Source organism: Rhodofomes roseus, assembly GCF_022264815.1.
Source record: "Rhodofomes roseus strain CIRM-BRFM 1785 chromosome Unknown C8Q71scaffold_26, whole genome shotgun sequence".
In the NCBI taxonomy this organism is placed as follows: Eukaryota; Fungi; Basidiomycota; class Agaricomycetes; order Polyporales; family Fomitopsidaceae; genus Rhodofomes; species Rhodofomes roseus.
In genome coordinates, this window is record NW_025952982.1 from 226,424 (window position 1) to 244,992 (window position 18,569).

General features: G+C 54.1%; 8 protein-coding genes across 8 annotated transcripts; 5 read left to right on the plus strand and 3 right to left on the minus strand.

Moving 5' to 3' along the window:
* The first annotated feature begins 4 nt into the window (after positions 1–4).
* C8Q71DRAFT_782292 (2OG-Fe-II oxygenase) lies at positions 5–2,080 on the plus strand. The gene is made up of 9 exons (XM_047924921.1): positions 5–405; positions 460–554; positions 614–923; positions 979–1,063; positions 1,120–1,219; positions 1,327–1,432; positions 1,488–1,516; positions 1,578–1,681; positions 1,733–2,080. Exons 1-9 carry the CDS (start codon positions 335–337, stop codon positions 1,835–1,837), a joined length of 1,005 nt encoding a protein of 334 aa, XP_047774518.1. The 5' UTR covers positions 5–334; the 3' UTR covers positions 1,838–2,080.
* A 660-nt stretch (positions 2,081–2,740) lies between these two features.
* C8Q71DRAFT_715478 (concanavalin A-like lectin/glucanase domain-containing protein) lies at positions 2,741–4,031 on the plus strand (the record flags this gene model as incomplete). Its single annotated transcript, XM_047921047.1, has 5 exons — positions 2,741–2,870; positions 2,921–3,198; positions 3,258–3,505; positions 3,559–3,728; positions 3,790–4,031. 5 exons carry the CDS (start codon positions 2,741–2,743, stop codon positions 4,029–4,031), a joined length of 1,068 nt encoding a protein of 355 aa, XP_047774519.1.
* Positions 4,032–4,297: 266 nt separating this feature from the next.
* C8Q71DRAFT_301706 (uncharacterized protein) lies at positions 4,298–5,168 on the minus strand. The gene has a single exon (XM_047917662.1). The coding sequence runs from the start codon at positions 4,981–4,983 to the stop codon at positions 4,342–4,344; it is 642 nt and encodes a 213-aa protein (XP_047774520.1). The 5' UTR covers positions 4,984–5,168; the 3' UTR covers positions 4,298–4,341.
* A 44-nt stretch (positions 5,169–5,212) lies between these two features.
* Positions 5,213–8,054, minus strand: C8Q71DRAFT_782304 (uncharacterized protein). The gene is made up of 10 exons (XM_047924922.1): positions 7,668–8,054; positions 7,416–7,613; positions 7,283–7,359; positions 7,152–7,231; positions 6,924–7,096; positions 6,776–6,864; positions 6,622–6,722; positions 5,837–6,567; positions 5,559–5,764; positions 5,213–5,508 (listed from the first exon to the last, which is right to left on the minus strand). The coding sequence occupies exons 1-10, from the start codon at positions 7,878–7,880 to the stop codon at positions 5,355–5,357; spliced, it is 2,022 nt and encodes a 673-aa protein (XP_047774521.1). The 5' UTR covers positions 7,881–8,054; the 3' UTR covers positions 5,213–5,354.
* A 15-nt stretch (positions 8,055–8,069) lies between these two features.
* Positions 8,070–11,105, minus strand: C8Q71DRAFT_782307 (uncharacterized protein). The gene is made up of 11 exons (XM_047924923.1): positions 10,805–11,105; positions 10,544–10,741; positions 10,406–10,482; positions 10,274–10,353; positions 10,046–10,218; positions 9,892–9,980; positions 9,739–9,839; positions 8,927–9,687; positions 8,658–8,848; positions 8,414–8,609; positions 8,070–8,354 (listed from the first exon to the last, which is right to left on the minus strand). The coding sequence occupies exons 1-10, from the start codon at positions 11,039–11,041 to the stop codon at positions 8,474–8,476; spliced, it is 2,043 nt and encodes a 680-aa protein (XP_047774522.1). The 5' UTR covers positions 11,042–11,105; the 3' UTR covers positions 8,070–8,354; positions 8,414–8,473.
* Positions 11,106–11,736: 631 nt separating this feature from the next.
* C8Q71DRAFT_301822 (NAD-P-binding protein) lies at positions 11,737–13,377 on the plus strand. Its single transcript, XM_047917663.1, has 6 exons — positions 11,737–12,072; positions 12,141–12,244; positions 12,312–12,825; positions 12,890–12,999; positions 13,055–13,150; positions 13,212–13,377. Exons 1-5 carry the CDS (start codon positions 11,997–11,999, stop codon positions 13,127–13,129), a joined length of 879 nt encoding a protein of 292 aa, XP_047774523.1. The 5' UTR covers positions 11,737–11,996; the 3' UTR covers positions 13,130–13,150; positions 13,212–13,377.
* Positions 13,378–13,520: 143 nt separating this feature from the next.
* On the plus strand, positions 13,521–15,233 carry C8Q71DRAFT_301845 (NAD-P-binding protein). Its single transcript, XM_047917664.1, has 5 exons — positions 13,521–13,733; positions 13,809–13,912; positions 13,968–14,481; positions 14,543–14,661; positions 14,716–15,233. Exons 1-5 carry the CDS (start codon positions 13,652–13,654, stop codon positions 14,788–14,790), a joined length of 894 nt encoding a protein of 297 aa, XP_047774524.1. The 5' UTR covers positions 13,521–13,651; the 3' UTR covers positions 14,791–15,233.
* Positions 15,234–16,070: 837 nt separating this feature from the next.
* Positions 16,071–18,535, plus strand: C8Q71DRAFT_301869 (amino acid transporter). Its single transcript, XM_047917665.1, has 10 exons — positions 16,071–16,345; positions 16,398–16,482; positions 16,532–16,625; positions 16,684–16,815; positions 16,875–17,212; positions 17,266–17,319; positions 17,370–17,617; positions 17,671–17,876; positions 17,939–18,141; positions 18,198–18,535. Exons 1-10 carry the CDS (start codon positions 16,184–16,186, stop codon positions 18,335–18,337), a joined length of 1,662 nt encoding a protein of 553 aa, XP_047774525.1. The 5' UTR covers positions 16,071–16,183; the 3' UTR covers positions 18,338–18,535.
* Positions 18,536–18,569: the final 34 nt, after the last annotated feature.

The following is an 18,569-nucleotide window of genomic DNA, read 5'->3' on the forward strand; positions in this document are numbered from 1 at the left end:
CTTCCGACCTTCCGCTTCTGGCCATGTTGGATCAACCTTGTGACGGTCACGTTGCGCAGGCTCAGGCTTGAACGAATTCAAGTTCTTCGCCGAGTCAACGAACTCAAAGCAAACAATTTGAACAGTCTAGTTACAGCTCGAGACCTACGTCGAAAATAACGTGTCCATAGGCACAACGCGCATCTAGTTCGGCTTTTCAGTCGGCGGTTGGTACAGTCCCACCTTGAACGCCGCCATGACTCGGATCCGCGCAGCGACTGCATCCGACTATCTCATATTCAGCGACTTGCTGCACGCGAGATAAATAAATTCTTCTTCCCCAGACATTCTCAACATGGCTGGAGACACGCCCTTGGTCGCCGGGATGAAGAGGACCGACAGTAGCTTCGAGGAGATACCTATCATGTGAGTGCTACGCACACCGCACGGTCGTACATACGAAGGCGGACGTTGTTACAGCGATCTTCAACACATCCAGAGCACAGACCCGGCAGTCCGACGCGCTCTCGCAGACGAGATTCGGGATGCTTGCATCAACGTCGGCTTCTTCTACGGTGCGTCTATACTCCATCTCGTTCAGCCAATTGCTACGTCCTGACTGAAACGGATGCAGTGAAGAGCCATACCATCCCTCAGGTCGTGATCGACAACGCCGTCGCCGCCGGCAAGCGCTTCTTCTCACTCCCGCTTGACACGAAAGCGGCACTCGACATCCACAAGTCCGGGAATTTCAAGGGCTATACAGCGCTGCTCGGGGAGAACACGAATCCTGAGAACCGAGGAGATATGCACGAGGGCTTCGACCTTGGGTGGGAGGAGTTCTCCGGCGCGGGTCGTGCAGCGGAAGAAGATGGAGTTATGAGTGGCGGCAATGTCTGGCCGGAGGGTCTACCCGGGTTCAGGGAGGCGTCCCTCGAGTACTAGTGAGTGCACGCGTTGTTTTGGCACGTAGTCACCGTCCTGACGTTGTACATGTAGCCATGCTGCCGTCAATCTAGGGAAGATGCTCTTCCCGTTATTCGCACTTGCACTCAACCTGCCTGAGAACTTCTTCGACGACAAGGTGCATACACATACCCGTTATTTCGTCGGGAAATGTGAAACTGACTGCACACATAGACCACAAAACCTGCAGCGATCATGCGCCTGCTCTACTACCCGCCACAAACCGGCACAGTGGATGACCGTGTGGAGGGCATTGGGGCGCATACAGAGTACGAAATCATACTTCCCACATACTCGATAGTATACTGACATGACGCTGCAGCTACGAGGTCTCTGCTCGCTCAATCATGTGAAAATAAGGGGCTAACATGCTCGTACCGTAGTGCTTCACGATTCTTTGGCAAGACAAGATCCAGGCCTTGCAAGTCCTGAACGCCGCGGGCAAGTGGATCGACGCTGTCCCTATCCCCGGGACGCTTGTCGTCAAGTGCGTTCTTCACACCCGACGGTGGTACAGTATATGAGTTGACTTTGCAACGCAGCATTGGGGACCAGTTCGCGCGTTGGTCCAGTACGTCTTACTGCGGGATGTTAGAGAGGTCGCTGACAGATTGATGTTCTGATGACTTCAGACGACGTGCTCAAGTCTACCTTCCACCGCGCTGTCAACCGGTCCGGCGTCGAGCGGTACTCCATCCCGCTCTTCTTCGGCAGTGACTACAATGTCAGACTCGAGGTGAGCGTTTGTTGCTCGGGTGAGTGTACGTAGAGCTAATGGTCGACCTAGCCTTTCCCGGGCTGCGTGTCAGAAGACAACCCGGCCAAGTACGAAGTTGTCACTGCGGGCGAATACGTGAAGTCTAGGCTGGAGGCGACATATAACAACCATTAAGGTTGGACGTCTTCTATGGGGAAGTTCATGTGCGTCACAGAGTCGGAATATCATTCTGCTGACGACTGGGATTCGGAGGCCTGAGAATGGCGAGAGGCTGTGGATGTGACTTGGGATTGTACGATGCCCAGGCTGTATTGTGTAATACATACTAGTATTGATTGGTAGTACTCGAGGTCTGTATGTGCTCGACACCTTACTATGAATGCGACATTGAAAATATTGATCCACGGGCACGTCTCTAGCAAGTGAAAGGGTCCGGGAACGGTACAGCTGCTATGTATGATACTTACAGTTACAACGACCGCCAGGGAACTGATGGCGTCATAGTCCAGCACTTGTGCCACTTTGGGAGCCTTCCTTGCTTCAGCAGTACGAGTGGCAAGCGTGGCGGATTGGTCGATCGCCGCTCCGCCAGCTGCGATCGTCATCGCGATCGAATCGGTGCGTAGATTGCCGGCGGTTGCCGGAGACGCGTCGGGCGGTGACGACGCGGTCGGGCTGCCGCTCGCCTGCCGCTTGGCTGTTGTCACTGCAATGGCCCCGGGCCCGGCCCTGCCAATGGGAGCTGCGTCGGGCCGAAAGAGCGCCCCGCGACGATGATGCTCCCTGTACGCGAATAGCCTCGGGCGCTGGCCGACTGCAGTGCCTGCTTACAGTTGGCTTACAGCTGCTTACTTCGTCCTCTCTTTCTCCCCGTCCCGACAGCTACCCCCGGCCTGTCCAGAGCGTGCCTCTGTCCACCGGTGCTCCACATTCCTGTCTGTTGTCTGTCAAGTCGCGGGAAGACATCTTGCATTCAGTCGCCGGTCGCTTTTATAATCCACCTTATACCTTCCGTTTCGCCCACTGTCGCCCGCCCGCTACTCCTTGTCGTATCGCCCGTTTACAGACGCCAGCAAGATGGTCCGAATCGCTCTCGCATGCGGCGCCGCAGCCGCACTTCTTCCAGCGTTCGTTGAGGCCCAGTACACCCAGGTGAAGGAGTACGTTGGCGACTCCTTCTTCGACGACTGGGACTTTTACAACCACGGTGCGCCAGATCGCTCCTCTGACGTCGCTGGCGCGCTCACGCACGCACAGCGGACGACCTGACGAACGGAAACGTCTTCTTCGTGTCCTCGACCGACGCCGGCAAGGACCAGCTCGCGTACGTCAACGACGCCGGGAACGCCATCATGAAGGTCGACAACTCGACCACCGTCACCGTCGGCCAGAACCGCAACTCCGTCCGGATCCACTCCAAGGACTACTTCACGGCGGGCAGCCTGTGGGTCACCGACATGCTCCACGTGCCGTACGGGTGCTCCGTATGGCCCGCGTTCTGGTCGTCCGCGGTGAACTGGCCGAGCGGCGGAGAGGTGCGTCGGCCCTCTCGCATCCGCGACGCGTGCGCGTGAGCACTGACGCGGGGCGGCAGATCGACACGTTCGAGGGCGTGAACCAGGTGACGATGAACCAGATGGCGCTGCACACGGGCGACGGGTGCACGCACTCCGCGAACGCGCTCCAGACGAGCACGCTCATCAACTCGACCGACTGCTCGACGGCCGCGAACCAGAACGAGGGGTGCGTGGTCACGACGCCGACGAAGAGCTCGTACGGCGCGGGCTTCGCGGCGGACGGCGGAGGCGTCTTCGTGACCGAGTTCGCGAACGAGGGTATCTCGTGAGTACATGCCTCGGTACGTCGCGGCTGCGCGCTGACGCGTGTGCCCGAAGGATATGGTTCTTCAACCGCTCCTCGGTGCCGACCGTGCTGCAGAGCAACGCGTCCACCATTAACCTCTCCGACCTCGGCACACCCACTGCGAACTACACCTCGCAGACATGCACGATCAGCAAGTTCTTCGAGCCGCAATCGCTCATCTTCGACATCACGCTCTGCGGAGGTACGTCACCCCCACCTTCCCTTGACGCAGACCAGCGGTTGACGCCGGATTCGCTCCGCAGACTTCGCGGGGAACCAGCAGATCTTCGCGGAGACGTGCTCGGGCGTGTGCTACGACGACTTCGTGATCGGCGCGCCGTCCAACTACGACACCGCGTACTTTGAGGTCAAGTCCGTGCGCGTGTACGGCGTGCCGGGCGAGAACACCGTCGTCAGCGCCGCCCGCCCAGGCGCGCCCGCCCTCGCGGGCACCGCGCTGCTCGCGGCGCTGGGCGTGGCGGTGAGTGTGGCGCTCGCGCTCTAGAGGGCGGGCGTTCCGGTGATGAGGTGGGGAGAGGTCGCGTTGTCGTTGCTGTCGTTTTGTTTTTTGCACGCCCTGCCTGCTGCATGTCGCATCTCGAGCTTCCGCATACACACACACACACATCTGACTGCTCACATCGCCACTAGTGCTACTTACTGCTATCTATAGACAGACTGCTCACGGACGTCTTTCGGACTTGTTTAGAACTCTGGATGTTCTCGATGCGTAGCTAGAATACGAGCCGTTCCTTTGCTTCGGAGTGGACGGGCGGGTCGTCGATGTATGCGCCTGATTAGGTTCGGTGAGTGATTCACGTACCTCGTGTTCTGATCGTACATCCTGCAGCGGTTCCTGCCTTGGTGGATTCACAGGAAGACTCACAACTGTATTCGTCGACCGACCGTGCCTCGGCGTCGCAGAAGTGGTCCGAGTGGTGTTCGAGGCCTGCGATGAACGCTCCCAGGACGCACTCAATGTCATCAAGGAACGAATTGAATCCACCTCCGCTCCGCAGGCCACTGACGTGGGATCGACGAGCGAGGCATGTACTACCGCCCTCCGATTGTATGTACATATCATAGACAGAGTTTAAGCTTACTGAGCTAAGGCACCAGGATCTGTCATCCAGTGGCAGCTTGCCCCCGAACGTCCAGGCGGCTCGAGAAGAGCACCGACGACGTCCCGCGCTCTCACTGCCAGGCTGTCGCGCGGAGTACGTGGGATTGCGATGCGGTAGGCGTGCCTGTTCGGGGGGATTCAATGGGTGCTGCGCAGTCAGGCATGCTATTGGTCTGTATGGCGGTGGTAGTGTGGCAAGGGGGATGCTGTGAAGGCGAATGGTAAGGTTCAACGGACTGCATGCCTGTCGATTGTGACCACAAGACATGCGACGGTGATTGCGAAGGGCTATAGACGGTACAGAGCTGAAACGCTGACGCCCGAAGGGAGACATTGAAGTACCCAAATGCTACCTGGGATCTCAGCCGCCCTTCGCATTTGAGTGGTACGTGTGCCTATCTAGTCGCGGTACTCGGCCGTCCGGTGTATGATTCACCAACCGCTGCATGTGGTGACGTGGGGCTGTCACCTCCGGACTGCTTAGCGCAAGTCCCTGCTACTTACCGCGAGCGGGTGGGATTTGCGCCCGTCCGTATTGTTCAAATACAGGCTTTTGTTGAAGACAGAACATCAATACTGGGTACTCAATACAGTCGTCTTATGATGATCTACACTACAAGGTGTGCTAAGGTAGTGCCGCTTATCGACAGAGCGTTCGACGCATTCGGTACTCCGCTACGTGGCCTCACAGCGACAATGGAGGGTTTAACGTCGATCCGCAGTGGAGCGAGCGACGTTCGCAGCCTGTGCTTCCGCAAGCTCGAGGCTTTCAGAGAAAGATTGAGGAATGGGGTTATAATGGGTGTCCCGGTATGCATGGAAGTAGTCAACGTCTTCCTCGGGTTCGGAGATGCCATGACTGCACATGCTTATCAACATACAGGAACGGCAAGAGGAGGCTGGACTTACGCGGTTCGTATGTGCTCCAGGACATCGGGGAGCACCCGCAGGTGATATGTGATACCAGGACAGTGGTTGCATTCCCATGTGTGGGGGGGCATGTAACTCTTAGCCTCCTCTAGCTTGCGTACACTCTTGCACTCGTCTTCATTCAGCGACTTTAGATACGGGGTGCTGCTGCTGAACGACCCGGGACAAGCGATGCAGTGACTGATCTATGTTGCAAGTCGGAGACGGTGCACGTCAGATCGTATGCAGCACAATGATGGTTTCGTGAACAGACTGACTGCAGCTTGCCAAGGATATGCTACATCCCCTGGGAATCTATACCGGGGTCTGCCTCCACAGAACTCGCAGAAGAAGCGTTTATGCAGACGGTCCAGATCCTCTGGCCGCGTGGTCGCAGGGTCAAGGCCAAGCTGCAGCATCAAGGCTTCCACCGCTGCAGAAGCTTGCTTGTCGAACTCGAACTTGGGCTGTAGTGTCTCGTACATCGCGATCCAGAACCCCGAGTCCTTACCAGCGGTCCAGATTGAATCTAAATAAGTAGTGATGCCGTTGTAGGAGAATAGGCTGCTCCTGTGCGAAGCTACTCTGAACACGGAGGTGGCCAGCGCGAGACGGTCATGTGCGCCTTTCGGTGGCCTCTTCGTACGCCGGTTCCTAACTTCGAACACCCCATTGTCGGCCATGGATTGTACCAAGCTGTTCCTGAGCTTGTCAGTGAACATCGAGAGATACTCAGGTAGCCGTTTTGCAGCCTCGTCACAAGCAGCCTGTGTAAGCTCGACATCCAGCTTCGTATAGATGAGCTCGCGGAACGCGGGAATAGCATAGATGAGCTTGGGTGGCGAAAGGCGGGAGCGTTCAATAGGCCGCAATGTCTGCTTGTAGGCGAGGTAAACAGTGTAAACGAGGGCCTTGCGTGAGTCAATGACGTCGTTCTCGTCCTGGTCCAGTCGTTTGCACCGGGACATCTCGATGCGCATTTGGAGCGCGGGTTTGAGTTTCTTCCAAACTAAGCGAGGGGGTGTGAGCTGAGGCAGCGGAGGACAGGGAACGTCGATCTGACCTTGTTCAGTCACAGGGCGATCGCGCATAGCTTCGGGCATGGACCGAATGTTCTTGATATCCTGATCCTCGTGTCCCATCTCCCGGAAACGCCTCGCGATCCTGTGCAAGGGCGTCATGAACACAACGTGATGTGATAGAGGATAAGTGCCTACTGTTCGTAGTACTGGGCGATGCGTTCCTGCGCTTCGTTATGAAGGTAGACCTCGAACTCGCGCAGCCACTCAGTACACTTCTTGGCATGCTAGTCGATTGCAATGTCAAAATAGGCAGTACGCTGCATCGCAGGAGTCCAGGACGAACCTCAAGAATAGTTTGCACGGCTTTCGTGCGCTGGCATTCAAATTGCTGCATGGCCTTCTTTGCCACGGCGTTTGTCGAGCTCATGTCGATATCCCTCTGGAACTTGTCGTATACTTTCGCCATCGCAACGACATCAGTCTTCCTGTAGAACCTATCCCCTGGGTGCACGTTGGCTAGGTCATGAATCAGTGTCTGCCTTGACCTAGGAATGATGTTGAAGCACTGAACTCGTAGTGTGAGAGATGAGCTCCAGAACGGCGCGGTTGACGTTCGGCAGCGCATCCCGCAAGAAGCGGTCGTGTACGAGCCTGCACCAATATCTCTGCGATTGAGTGACGAACTGTATTATTTTTACGTACGTTTTCAGCTTGCATCGATCGCACAGCCGTCGCATGAGGGCAAAATCTAAGTTGCGTATATCGAGCACACGGCACTTCTGTATGATTGAATCAGTATACTCGGTTCAGGTGAGTATATCCACGTTGCACATACATCGCATTTAGGAGGTTCATGGATAAACCTCGCCCAGGTGATCTCTGATACGCCCTGTGGACACTCAGGGACATTTGCCGTGTACTTCCTCGCCGTGGCCCAGATCTTGGAAGCCGGAGGTGACGTTAGAGTCGCGCGGAATGCCCTGTTGGTCTGTGCCAAATTTGCTAGGTCTAGTGGCTTGAGGAATTGTATCATCTGTGAATAATGATTCAGAAGGGGCGGTCATTGTCTGCCTGTCAATGTGAATACCTCAAGTATGATATCGACCGGGAGGGACAGCAAGACGCTGGTCCAAGGCGGTCGGCCCTCAGCATTGCGGTTGGAGGCTTTCGATACTCGACCTCGACGGCGTTTTCTCAGTCGGCCACACTTGGATGTTCCTACAAAGGCGTCGCCGCTGTCTGAAGCGCTCCCGCTATGCCGCGGCGACTCCTGCTTGGCTCTACGTGTTTCGGATGGCATATCGCAGGCCGAAATTGCATGAATCGAGAACTTGCTGTCGGTGGACCTCTGGTGGCGAGAACGCGATGCGGTATTTTGCAGTGGCGTCAGTCTCTTTCAGAGTTCTGGGTGTCCGTAAGTCGAACAATGAAGTGGCTGTCACCAAGTTGGCGCCTTAGCCTACTGTATCTAGCCGGGATCTCGGCCAGCCTCCGATGTACTCGAGTGGTCGACCAGGCCAATAGGTCTACGTACTGTCAGTGCAGTCATCACTGGCATGTATGTACCTGGGAGCTCTATTTTCAGTGACGACATGCAAGCTGATCGTCACATATCGACTGTGGTAAACAGACCACAGATCGCCCGTAGGCATGACAGTACATCTGATATGATACTAAGTTACATGATGTTTGAAGTGTATATGTTTCGTGACTTATGCTACACAGTGCGTAGCGGCACCATTAGAGTTGTGAGGCGGAACATGAGGCATGATCACTGTATTGAATTGTTAGCACCGAACCGAAAACGAATTACCAGTAGCGCGTCTGGCATACCTCGATACGGCACACATGTACAACTTCAGCACAATAGAGCTGATCACAGTGACGGCACAATCATCCGTCCTCAGCTGGGTCAACGGCTGCTGCAAGCTGGAGGCACCGCGAGAAAGATTGGGGCGGCGGGTCATATCGGAAAGCCGGGAATGCGTGAAAATAATCACTGTTCTCCTCGGGCTTTGAAATAGCGTGGCTGCACACTCCTTTAGTATAATGTCACACGAGACCGGACCGGACTCACGTTGTCGTCAGGTGCTCTTGGACATCGTAAAATGTTGCTGGCACGTTGTAGGAGGGGCAATGATTGCACATCCACACCTGGAGCCTGAGCCCATCTTCTATGCGGCGTACAATTTTGACCTCGTCTTCGTTCAGAGCCTTGAAGAACATGGGTAGATTGCTCCGTGTGTGGGCGATAATATGGTGCTCCACCTACAGAAAGAGAAGCAAGTCGGAAGGTGCAGACCGTCAACGGATACGTCCGAATGAGTTCGTTGTGAGTGGACGTACGGCAGCTCGCCAAGAATACGCTTTGTCCCGGAGTATCCCTAAAAATTCTCTATGTTTGCAATGCTGACAGACGAAACGTCCATTCAGGTCATCCATATCGTCGGACCGCGTGATTGCATGATCGAGGCCAAGCTGTACAACGAACGTTTTTGCCGCTGCGGAAGCGTGTGCATCATAACTGAGGGTAGGCTGTTCCATCTCCCGCCCCTGTGTCTCGTACATTGCAACCCAGAAGTCCGCCTGGCAACTGAGTTTCCAGATGTCAAGCATCTTCATTCCAAGAACCACGCCGTTGTAGGAAAAGAAGGTGCGATCTAGTTTCCGTGGGATCACTTGCTTGAACACAGTGGTCGCCAGTGAGAGACGGGCATCGGCATTCTTTGGTAGCTGTTTCGCCCTCCGAGCTCCGCGATCGAATGCTCCATTATCAAGCATTGACTGCAACAGACAACACTTCAGCTGATCGTTGAAGGCAGAGAGGTACTCGGGCAGCCGCTGCGCAGCTTCGTTGCAAGCGGTCTGCTTGAGCAGAGCGTCCAGATTCATGTAGATGAGCGCCCGAAACGCTGGAATGGCGTAGATAAGCTCGGGCACTGGCGTGTGCAGACGCTCGAGAGGCCGCAGTGTCAGCTTGTATGCGTCGTAGGCGTTTCGAACCAAGGCCTTCCGAGAAGTTATGATAGCTTCCTCGTCTTTGTCCAATCGTTTACACCGCGCCATCTCAACGCGCGTTTGAAGCACAGGCCTGATTTGCTTCCAGACTATGCGAAGATACATGAGCTAGTCCGGAAGAAGGGATTAATTGAACTGACCTTGCTCAGTCACAGCGCGATCGCACATAGCTTCTGATTTGGACCGTATAGCTTGAATGTCCTGTTCTTCATATCCCAGCTCCCGGAAACGTCTCACGATTCTGACAAGGAGCCGTTACAGACTCGTTGACGCGGAAGATCAAGTATGCTTACTGATTGTAATATTGCTCGATACGATCCTGTTTTTCGTTGTCAAGATAGACCTGGAATTCGCGCAGCCACTGGGTACACTTGTTCGCATGCTGCTCATATGCGACGTTACATTAGATGATAAATGATGGTCAACAACCTGTGTCGTAACACGAACCTCGAGAACAGCATGTACGTGCTTGATGCGCTCATTCTTGAATTGATGGAGCGCTTTCTTTGCCGCAGCTTTTCGCGTGTTAACCTCGATATCCCTCTGTAACTCGCCGTATATTGTCGCCATCGCAACGATGTCAGCATCAAGATAATATTTCGCCCAGGGATGCGACTCGACTGGATTGTGAGCGAATCAGCATATTTATTGGCCAGTGGTGAATAGGGACTCAACCGTGTACGTGAGGGATGAGATCCAGGACTGCGCAATCGACGCCCGGAAAATAGTCGGATAGGCAGCATCCACATAAAAGCCTAGTTTGAGGTATCTTCAGATGGACTGAATGAGTGGGATGAATTCACGCACGTGTCCGGCTTGCATTGGTCGCACATTGGCCGCATAAGGACGAAGTCCAAATTGCGTAGATTCGGTACGCCGCACTCCTGTTCATACATAATGTTTTCAGGTCACTAATCGGTCCAACTCCGCCCATAAGGTACGTACCTCGCATTCTACAGAGCCGTAGAGGAATCGTGCCCAAGAAATTTCTGACATGCGCTGCGGGCATTCAGGGGCGTTCCCAGCGTGCTGCCTCGCCGACCTCCAAATCTTGGGTGATCGAGGAGTTGTGAGCGTCGTGCGAAATGCCCGGCTAGTCTGTGCAAGATTCGCCAACTCTAACGGTTTCAGGAAGGAGAGTATCTATGGTTGATGGTATCAGCGAAGGCGATGTTTGTGACAAAACGTCTACAACATAGTAAATACCTCGAATATGACGTCCAACGGGAGACTGAGGAGGGCACTCGCTTGGGCATGAGTGACGTCGACGTTGGAAGGGCCATTGGCCTGCGCTACTCGAGCCCGCTCCCTCTTCGGAGTCTTCGGCAAACGTGCAGGATTCTTGCGGGTTTCTCCGGCACCTGCGCTACTCGCATTCGAGGCGTGCCCTTTGTGCCGGCGCCGCGACACAGAGCCTTTGTCGCTGCGAGCTGTCACTGGCATAGGGTGTCGTGCGGCTGCCTACGATCAGAAAAATTCTTGAGGATGAACAGCTCTGCGGTTCAAGTTGAATCCTTCTAGCGCCGGTTGGCGGGTGCCACAAATTATAGTTACTATATCGGGTTGAGATCTCGGTCGGGTACTCCGCCACCTGAGGCCACCAGTGAGGATCCCAGTGTAGCTCAATTGTCAAAAGCAAAGCATTTTTTGACCGAGAAGACATTTTGAAAATATCGACGTACTGTACTTCAATATTTGAGATTCACAATTCGCTGAACAATGTTCAAATGTCCCAATATGGGTCATCGTTGCCGAGATCGTTGCCCGATTCACTTCGTCGAGCTCGCAGCCGCACTGGGCTTGCAAGTTAGACAGTGACTTCGGTCCATCAGGAGCCTAAGATTCCATCATGCTTTTCATGGTACTTCTTCCTGCGTGTTAAATCCTTGTTTTTCGTGAGTTCAAGTCAGTCCTCGGCCCGTTCGGACTCATGATTGTGCGAGCCCCCTGCTCGCCGCAATCTGCTCTGCCAGTGCAAATGTAAGTACTTACAAACTTATGTTTAACGGTGAGGAAGGGCAGCTCACGTCATTCATTGCGTTCTCAGGGAAATGCATGTATAACGCGATCGCCACGCCCAGTTTTCTGGCGAGTCGCCATGTTGTCCGTGCGCCTCATTCAGCGGGGTGACTGGGAGGCGAGCGGCGGTCCGCGATAGGTATAGCTGACCTTCGACGACTCGGGACCTCGCATCACTCGGAGTGGCGAATCACGATGACCATGATCTGCCGAGATAAGGGCAGGATAAGGGCATGAGAGTAGTAAGCTGCCACTGGTGCCGACGGTGGGATCAGGGCGTATATATTGGCGTTGTGAGTTACATGCATTTGTCTCGAACCACGATAATCAGCATTGCAGCAGTCTTGGATCCACCACTCCTCAGCAATTCAGGAAGATCATGACGAGCCTTAGCGATCTTTCGACGCTGTTCAGCGTGCAGGGACAGGTAGCGGTAGTCACGGGGGGCGCTACTGGTGCGCAGATCATGTATGGTCGGACATGGGAGTCGATTCGGCTGACCCGAGATCTTCGACGATTCTAGGCATCGGGCTGATGATCTCCACCGCGCTGGAGAACAACGGTGCGATCGTGTACATTGTCGGGCGTAGGAAGGAGCCACTTGAAAAGGCGGCGAAAGAGCGTTCGGTACGTGTCACAAGATATTCGCTGGGCAGCTACCTGACCGGTCCATACCGTGCTTCGTCTACCACAGAAATACGGCAACATCATCCCTATCCAGGGCGATATCTCCTCCAAGGAGTCCTTGAAGTCCGTCGCGGAGGCCATCAAGCAGAAGCACGGGTACATTAACCTGCTCGTGAACAACGCAGGCGTGCTCCTCGCGCAGCAGCCCAAGCTACCCACGCCTGCCGACACTGGGAACGACATCACCAAGCTGCAGGAGGCTCTCTGGAACACGGAGACTCCCGAGACATTCCGCACGACATTCGATGTCAATGTCGCCGGCGTATGGTTCACGACGGTCGCGTTCCTCGAGCTCCTGCACGAGGGCAACAAGCGCGCGCTCGCGCCGGATGGGTCGGGCGTGAGCTCGCAAGTGATCACGATCAGCAGCCTCGCGAGCTTGAGGCGTGACAGCGGCATCTTCAGCTTGAGCTACACGGTCAGCAAGGCGGCGGTGCAGCACTTGGGCAAGATGATGGCGCACTACCTCAAGGACTGGAAGATCAGGAGCAACATCATCAACCCCGGACTGTATCCCTCAGGTCCGTACTAATTCGTCATCGCCTCGACGTATCGGCGATGCTGAGATGTAATGCATTGCTACAGAGATGGCCGATGGGTTCATCAACGAGGACGCGATTAAGGCGACGATCCCAATAGGCCGTGCAGGCTCCCCGGACGACATGGCGGGTCTCGTCATTTTCCTCGCAAGCAAGGTGCGTCAATCTGACTGAAGTCGTGAGTTGTCAATGGGTGACCGATTGCCCACAGGCTGGGTCTTATATCGACGGTGGTGTCCATCTTACTGACGGCGGCAGGCTCCTCAGCATGCCTTCTGTGTTCTAGTCAGTGACACTGCATTGACGTGTAAGTGCAAAGCACTCATGGTACTTCCTCGGAATCTGACGTCTAGCGCTCCGGTGATCAGGTCGTAGCAGAAATAACAATCAGTCATCCCCGGCCCGCCTGTAAAGTACATAGAACGTATGACTCAATATTCTCGACTTGTCTCGACTTGTCCACGGCCGTCAATGTACGACTGGCCGCCGTACAGTAATTCCTCATTGACGCAGTATCTGCCACCTTCGACGTCTGCCAGTGTATTGACTGATGCTGATTTCGTCTAACAACCCTCCGAGGACCACTTGCCAAATTCATCTTGTCTTCAAAGGCGATGTACAGCCCTCGCTTGAAATACGTCGGCCTCGTGTGCGTTGGTGGTAAGATATATACCTTACGGGTGAGTGTCCGATTCCTTCGTGGTTCTGTATCATTAATCGTGCAACGATGTTCGTAAATGGTCTTATTGTGGCGCACGGTGTATAAAGTAACTCAGCGCGATTCCCAGTAACGGGTCAGCGAACAACCATGGCGTCGACAGCTCTCAGCGACACTGCGCAACTCTTCAGTGTGAAAGGCTTGGTCGCGGTCGTCACGGGAGGCGCGACAGGTGAGTCAGCTCAGCCAGGGACTCCACGGATAACTTGCGAAGCTTCAACTTCTGACGGACATCCCTTCCATGTAGGGATCGGGCTTATGATAGCGACCGCCCTCGAGAACAATGGCGCAACAGTATATATCGTCGGCCGGCGCGCAGAAGCACTCGAGAAGGCTGTCAAGGAGCGAAGTGTGCGTTTGGTTTGGTTGATACGGTCCGACTCACACTGACATAGGAAGGAACCAGAAATATGGCAATATGGTAGCCCTTCAAGGGGATGTCTCGTCGAAAGAGTCTCTGAAAGCGATAGCGGACGTCGTCAAAGCTAGAACCGGATACGCTAATCTCCTGGTGAACAATGCGGGCATAAGCCTCGCGCTGCAGCCCAAGCTCCCCACGCCCTCCGAGGCGAATGGCGACATCACCCAGCTGCAAGCGCTCCTGTGGAACACCGAGATGCCCGAGAGTTTCAGGAAGACATTCGATGTGAATGTGGCGGCCGTCTGGTTCTGCACGGTTGCATTCATGGAGTTGCTCCATGAGGGGAACAAGCGCACCCTGGCCCCGGGCGGCTCTGGGGTGAGCAGTCAGGTGCTCACCGTCAGTAGCATAGCGGGGTTCAGGAAGGACAGCGCTGTGTTCACCCTGAGCTATACCGTGAGCAAGGCCGCGGCGACGCACCTTGGGAAGATGATGGCGCACTACTTGAAGGACTGGAAGATAAGGAGCAACGTGATATGCCCGGGTTTCTTCCCGTCAGGTAGGTGTCTCTTTTTGCGCATATATCCCCGGCCCCTGAAGTGACGTTCGGCTCCCCGTAGAGATGGTGGATACAATGATCAGTGAGGAGGCGAGGAAGGCCTTAGAAGCATCGATTCCCTTGAAACGCGCGGGAACAACGGATGATATGGCCGGTCTCGTGCTCTTCCTTGCGAGCAAGGTTTGCCATCTGTCTTTTAAGTGCACGCCTTAATATTGACATTGATTTCTGCAGGCAGGCTCATACGTCAACGGAGGCGTCCACGTCATAGATGGAGGCAGACTCACCCAAATACCTTCTACCGCTTGAGAGCACTGAAAGATATTGATTATCCCGATTCAACATGAATACCGGTGTTAGTTTGTCTTGTTCTACGTCGTGGCAGCGCATTGTTTTCGGGGGGAGGATCCACTTCGATTGAACACAATGTGCTCACTGCTCACTGCTCATGCGTCAGTACTCGTATATCAATCCAGTAGCGCTCTATGGCAATGCATCCGGGAAGTACTCACGAATTGATCTTGTTTGATTCACCGGGTATCTTGTGAGTTTTCCGCTATGGCAACATCACCGGGCTGGGCTACATTAGAACCTGGGGAGGAGGACTAGGGACCCGAATCAAGCACATGATCATGGCATGCTAGATCTGGACATTATGCCTTGATACAGACCTGAACGGCATTACCCCTTATTAAAATAGAGGGAACACGGTTTTGTACACAGCCCGATAGTGTGTATAATAGTTATGTGACACGTCACGGTGAGACGGAAGGCAGCCTGGTGATGGCGTTCAGTAGTAAATCCAAAGATGGTAAGGCCCGATCGCACTCATTTCCTTTTCGAGACAACGCGACTTGCTCGCGACCACGACCATCGCAGACACTGTAACTCAGACACCGCAGACACGTCCACGATGTTGCTTAGTCTGGGCGTTGTAACAATCTCAGCATTCTTATCTTGAGCTTGCTACGTATCTAATTCCGAATCTGGATGATTGCAGCGAAACAGCGACTTGTACATACAACAACTTGCCGGCCGGCTCACGACTGACACGACAGACTCTTTCCCTATCCCGGATGCATTATGCGGATTCACATCCCGTACTTTGTTGCTCTTGAGCCTCGGTGAGTAGCTCTGACTGTACCTGGGTGGAAGTCGGAACGCGTCGCGCGACTAACGGTGTCCCGAGAGTCCCGTCAAACAGTGTCTCGGCCTGTGTACATTGGACTTCGGATTGGAGCTGCTATGTTCAGGGTTTCAAGACATTAGTCTCACCCTATCAAACGCGCGAAGAGGCGCTGATTCATGCGCATGGCATGATCCGCTGGTGTGGCAAGGTTCAATTGACTCTTGGGAGTTGGTATGTCCGTTCTAGTCTGATGAAAAGCCACGAAAAGCTGACAATATAGGGCCAAACTGTGAGCTGGTACTGCGCAAATTGGTTGCACGTCATGGACTATGAACTGTGGATTTAAAATGGAGCAGGAGGAGACTCGTCACACGAGCTTCGCGAAGGCACATCTCCTTATCGCTTCCCAGGATTGCCCTAGCATTGCCAATGCCTCCGAATGAGTGGTTAGTTCTCTCAGAGCTGAGAGCATGGTGTACGAGAGACTAGTTGCTATTGTCCGAGGGAGCGCTAGGACCTCATCTCTCTGTCCCTTCGTCACACCAGCTCTTGCCGTGCCTATAGGTTCGAACGATGGATGAAAAAGTGGACAAAGAACATGGAAGGACTGACGTCCAGACTCTGTCCGTTGACGACGATGCATCCACTGAGGACGCAGCAAAGGATATAGGACCGCATGACAACGTTCGTCTAGCGCAATTGGGCTACAAAGCCGAGTTCAAGCGCGAATTCTCGGTACGGTCACCGCAATTTCTATACAATGATGATTGACTGTCCTTGGGTCTAGATGATTGAGACCGTCGCTTTCGCCTTTGCAATCATGGCAGTGATCCCGGGAATATCTACGACATTTTCGATATCACTTCCATCTGGTGAGCGTGGCTTGTTTACGTGAGGTTGTCAGGACTGAGCTCTGTCTAGGAGGGCATGTCGGTCTGGTCTGGGGCTGGTTGATCCCCTGCTTCTTTGTTATGTGCGTAGCAGCATCCATGGCAGAGCTTGCATCCTCAATGCCGTGCGTGCATACTTTGACATATGCATTGCTCACTCCGCTAATAGCATTACTCGGAAAGCACGAGTGCTGGATTATATTACTTCTCAGCGAAGCTGGCACCTGAGAAGTACTCGGCCCTTGCTGGCTGGATTGCGGGATGGGCGAACATCACGGGACAGGTCACCTTAGTGACCTCTATCGACTATACGCTGTGCGCCAATTTATGGCTTCGTTGGTAGAGGTCATACTGATGCCCTCCTCTCTTACTAGAGCGCAAATGATCACTACTGCAATTGCTGTCGGAACCGACGGCGCTGTCAACCTTGGCGCGGGGCCCACTTACGGGATTCTGATCGCTCTGCTCTTCGTGCATGGTTGCATTTGTTCTGCAACCACTCGCATTCTAGCTCGGCTTAACCTGTTCTATGCTCTCGTTACAAGTGCGTTTATTGGTACCGACTTCTGTCTAGCCCCTACCATTCATCCACCATACGCAGTTGGAACGACATCAGCTGCTATTCTTGCATTGCCAATAGCAGCCGGAGATAACAGAGTCTCGACGAAAGAAGCTTTCATGTCCTTCGAAAACCATACAGGTTGGACCAACAGTGAGTTTCTCGCCCTTATTCCGCGTGAACACTCCAACCGTCTATCTATATAGATGTATGGGCTTTCATGCTTGCGTTCACTGTGCCGATGTGGACATTCACTGGCTGTAAGTCCCCATTAGCGATGAGAATATGTATCTGATACATCGCTGGCCAGATGACTCTGCCGCGCATATCTCGGAGGAGGTATCCGGTGCAGCGAAAGCGGCACCCGTCGCTATCCTTGTATCTGTCGCGAGCGTGGGATCGCTTGGATGGATACTTTGTATCGCAGCTTCATACGCAATTGTCTCCGTTCCAGACTTGCTTGCAACGGAGTTATCGATGCCCATGGGTCAACTCTATCTGGACACTGTCGGAAAGCAAGGAATGCTTGCCATTTGGTGCCTCACTTGTGTGGTTCAGGTAAACATTTTGGTACGGACTCCGATACCAGCTGATTCAGGGAACATCCCCAGTTTCTTTGTGGCGCTGCGCAGGGCGTAGATGCGTCCCGCGTTATCTTTGCCTTCGCAAGAGACAATGCGCTTCCGGGATCACAGTGGTGGAAGAAAATCAACCGGCGTACACAAACTCCCGTGAATGCAGTCTGGCTAGTCATAGTTCTAGCTGCGATCTGTGGCCTGCTGGGATTCTCGTCGACTGCGCTAACGTCGCTCGCTGGGTAAAGCATGGTCACGTGGGTCTATACGTTGAGACCAATGATTGACAACGTTTCTCCTCCAGGGCCTCTGTCATTGGAATGTATACGTCATACGCGACCCCTATATTTCTTCGAATCACCTCAGGAAGACACAAGTTGAAGCCCGGTCCATTCTCGCTCGGGGCCCTCTACATGCCGGTAGGACTCGTAGCGGTTGCCTGGGTGGTGTTCATCATCATTCTACTCTGTTTTCCCGCAACGACAGCCGTCGATGATGACAACATGAGTACGTCTCATCATATCATTGACCGCATAGCTGACGATCATATTTTGGTGTTGCAGACTACGCCGTCGTGATTATCATGGCAGTGTTCGTATTCGCCGGAGGCTCTTGGTTAGTGTCGGCAAGGAAGTGGTTTGTTGGCCCACTTCCAAACATTGACACCGAGGACGCTGTGATTCTTTCGTGCGACACGAAGTAGTGCCATATATATCGAGATCCGGTGGTTGAATGTCATTGTTCCGACAGGTCAATGTCACAACTCAGACCTCTCGATTGTTGGACTCCCTACAAGAACATCGGACATCTTGCTGTGGATCCCGAAGGCGAACAGAACTCGAACATTTGAACTTTGGAACAAAGTGCGAAATGCCCTGTGACTCTAGTGCGAGCAAACATAGCCGCCAATGAGAATGAGCGGCTACCGAAGGAGG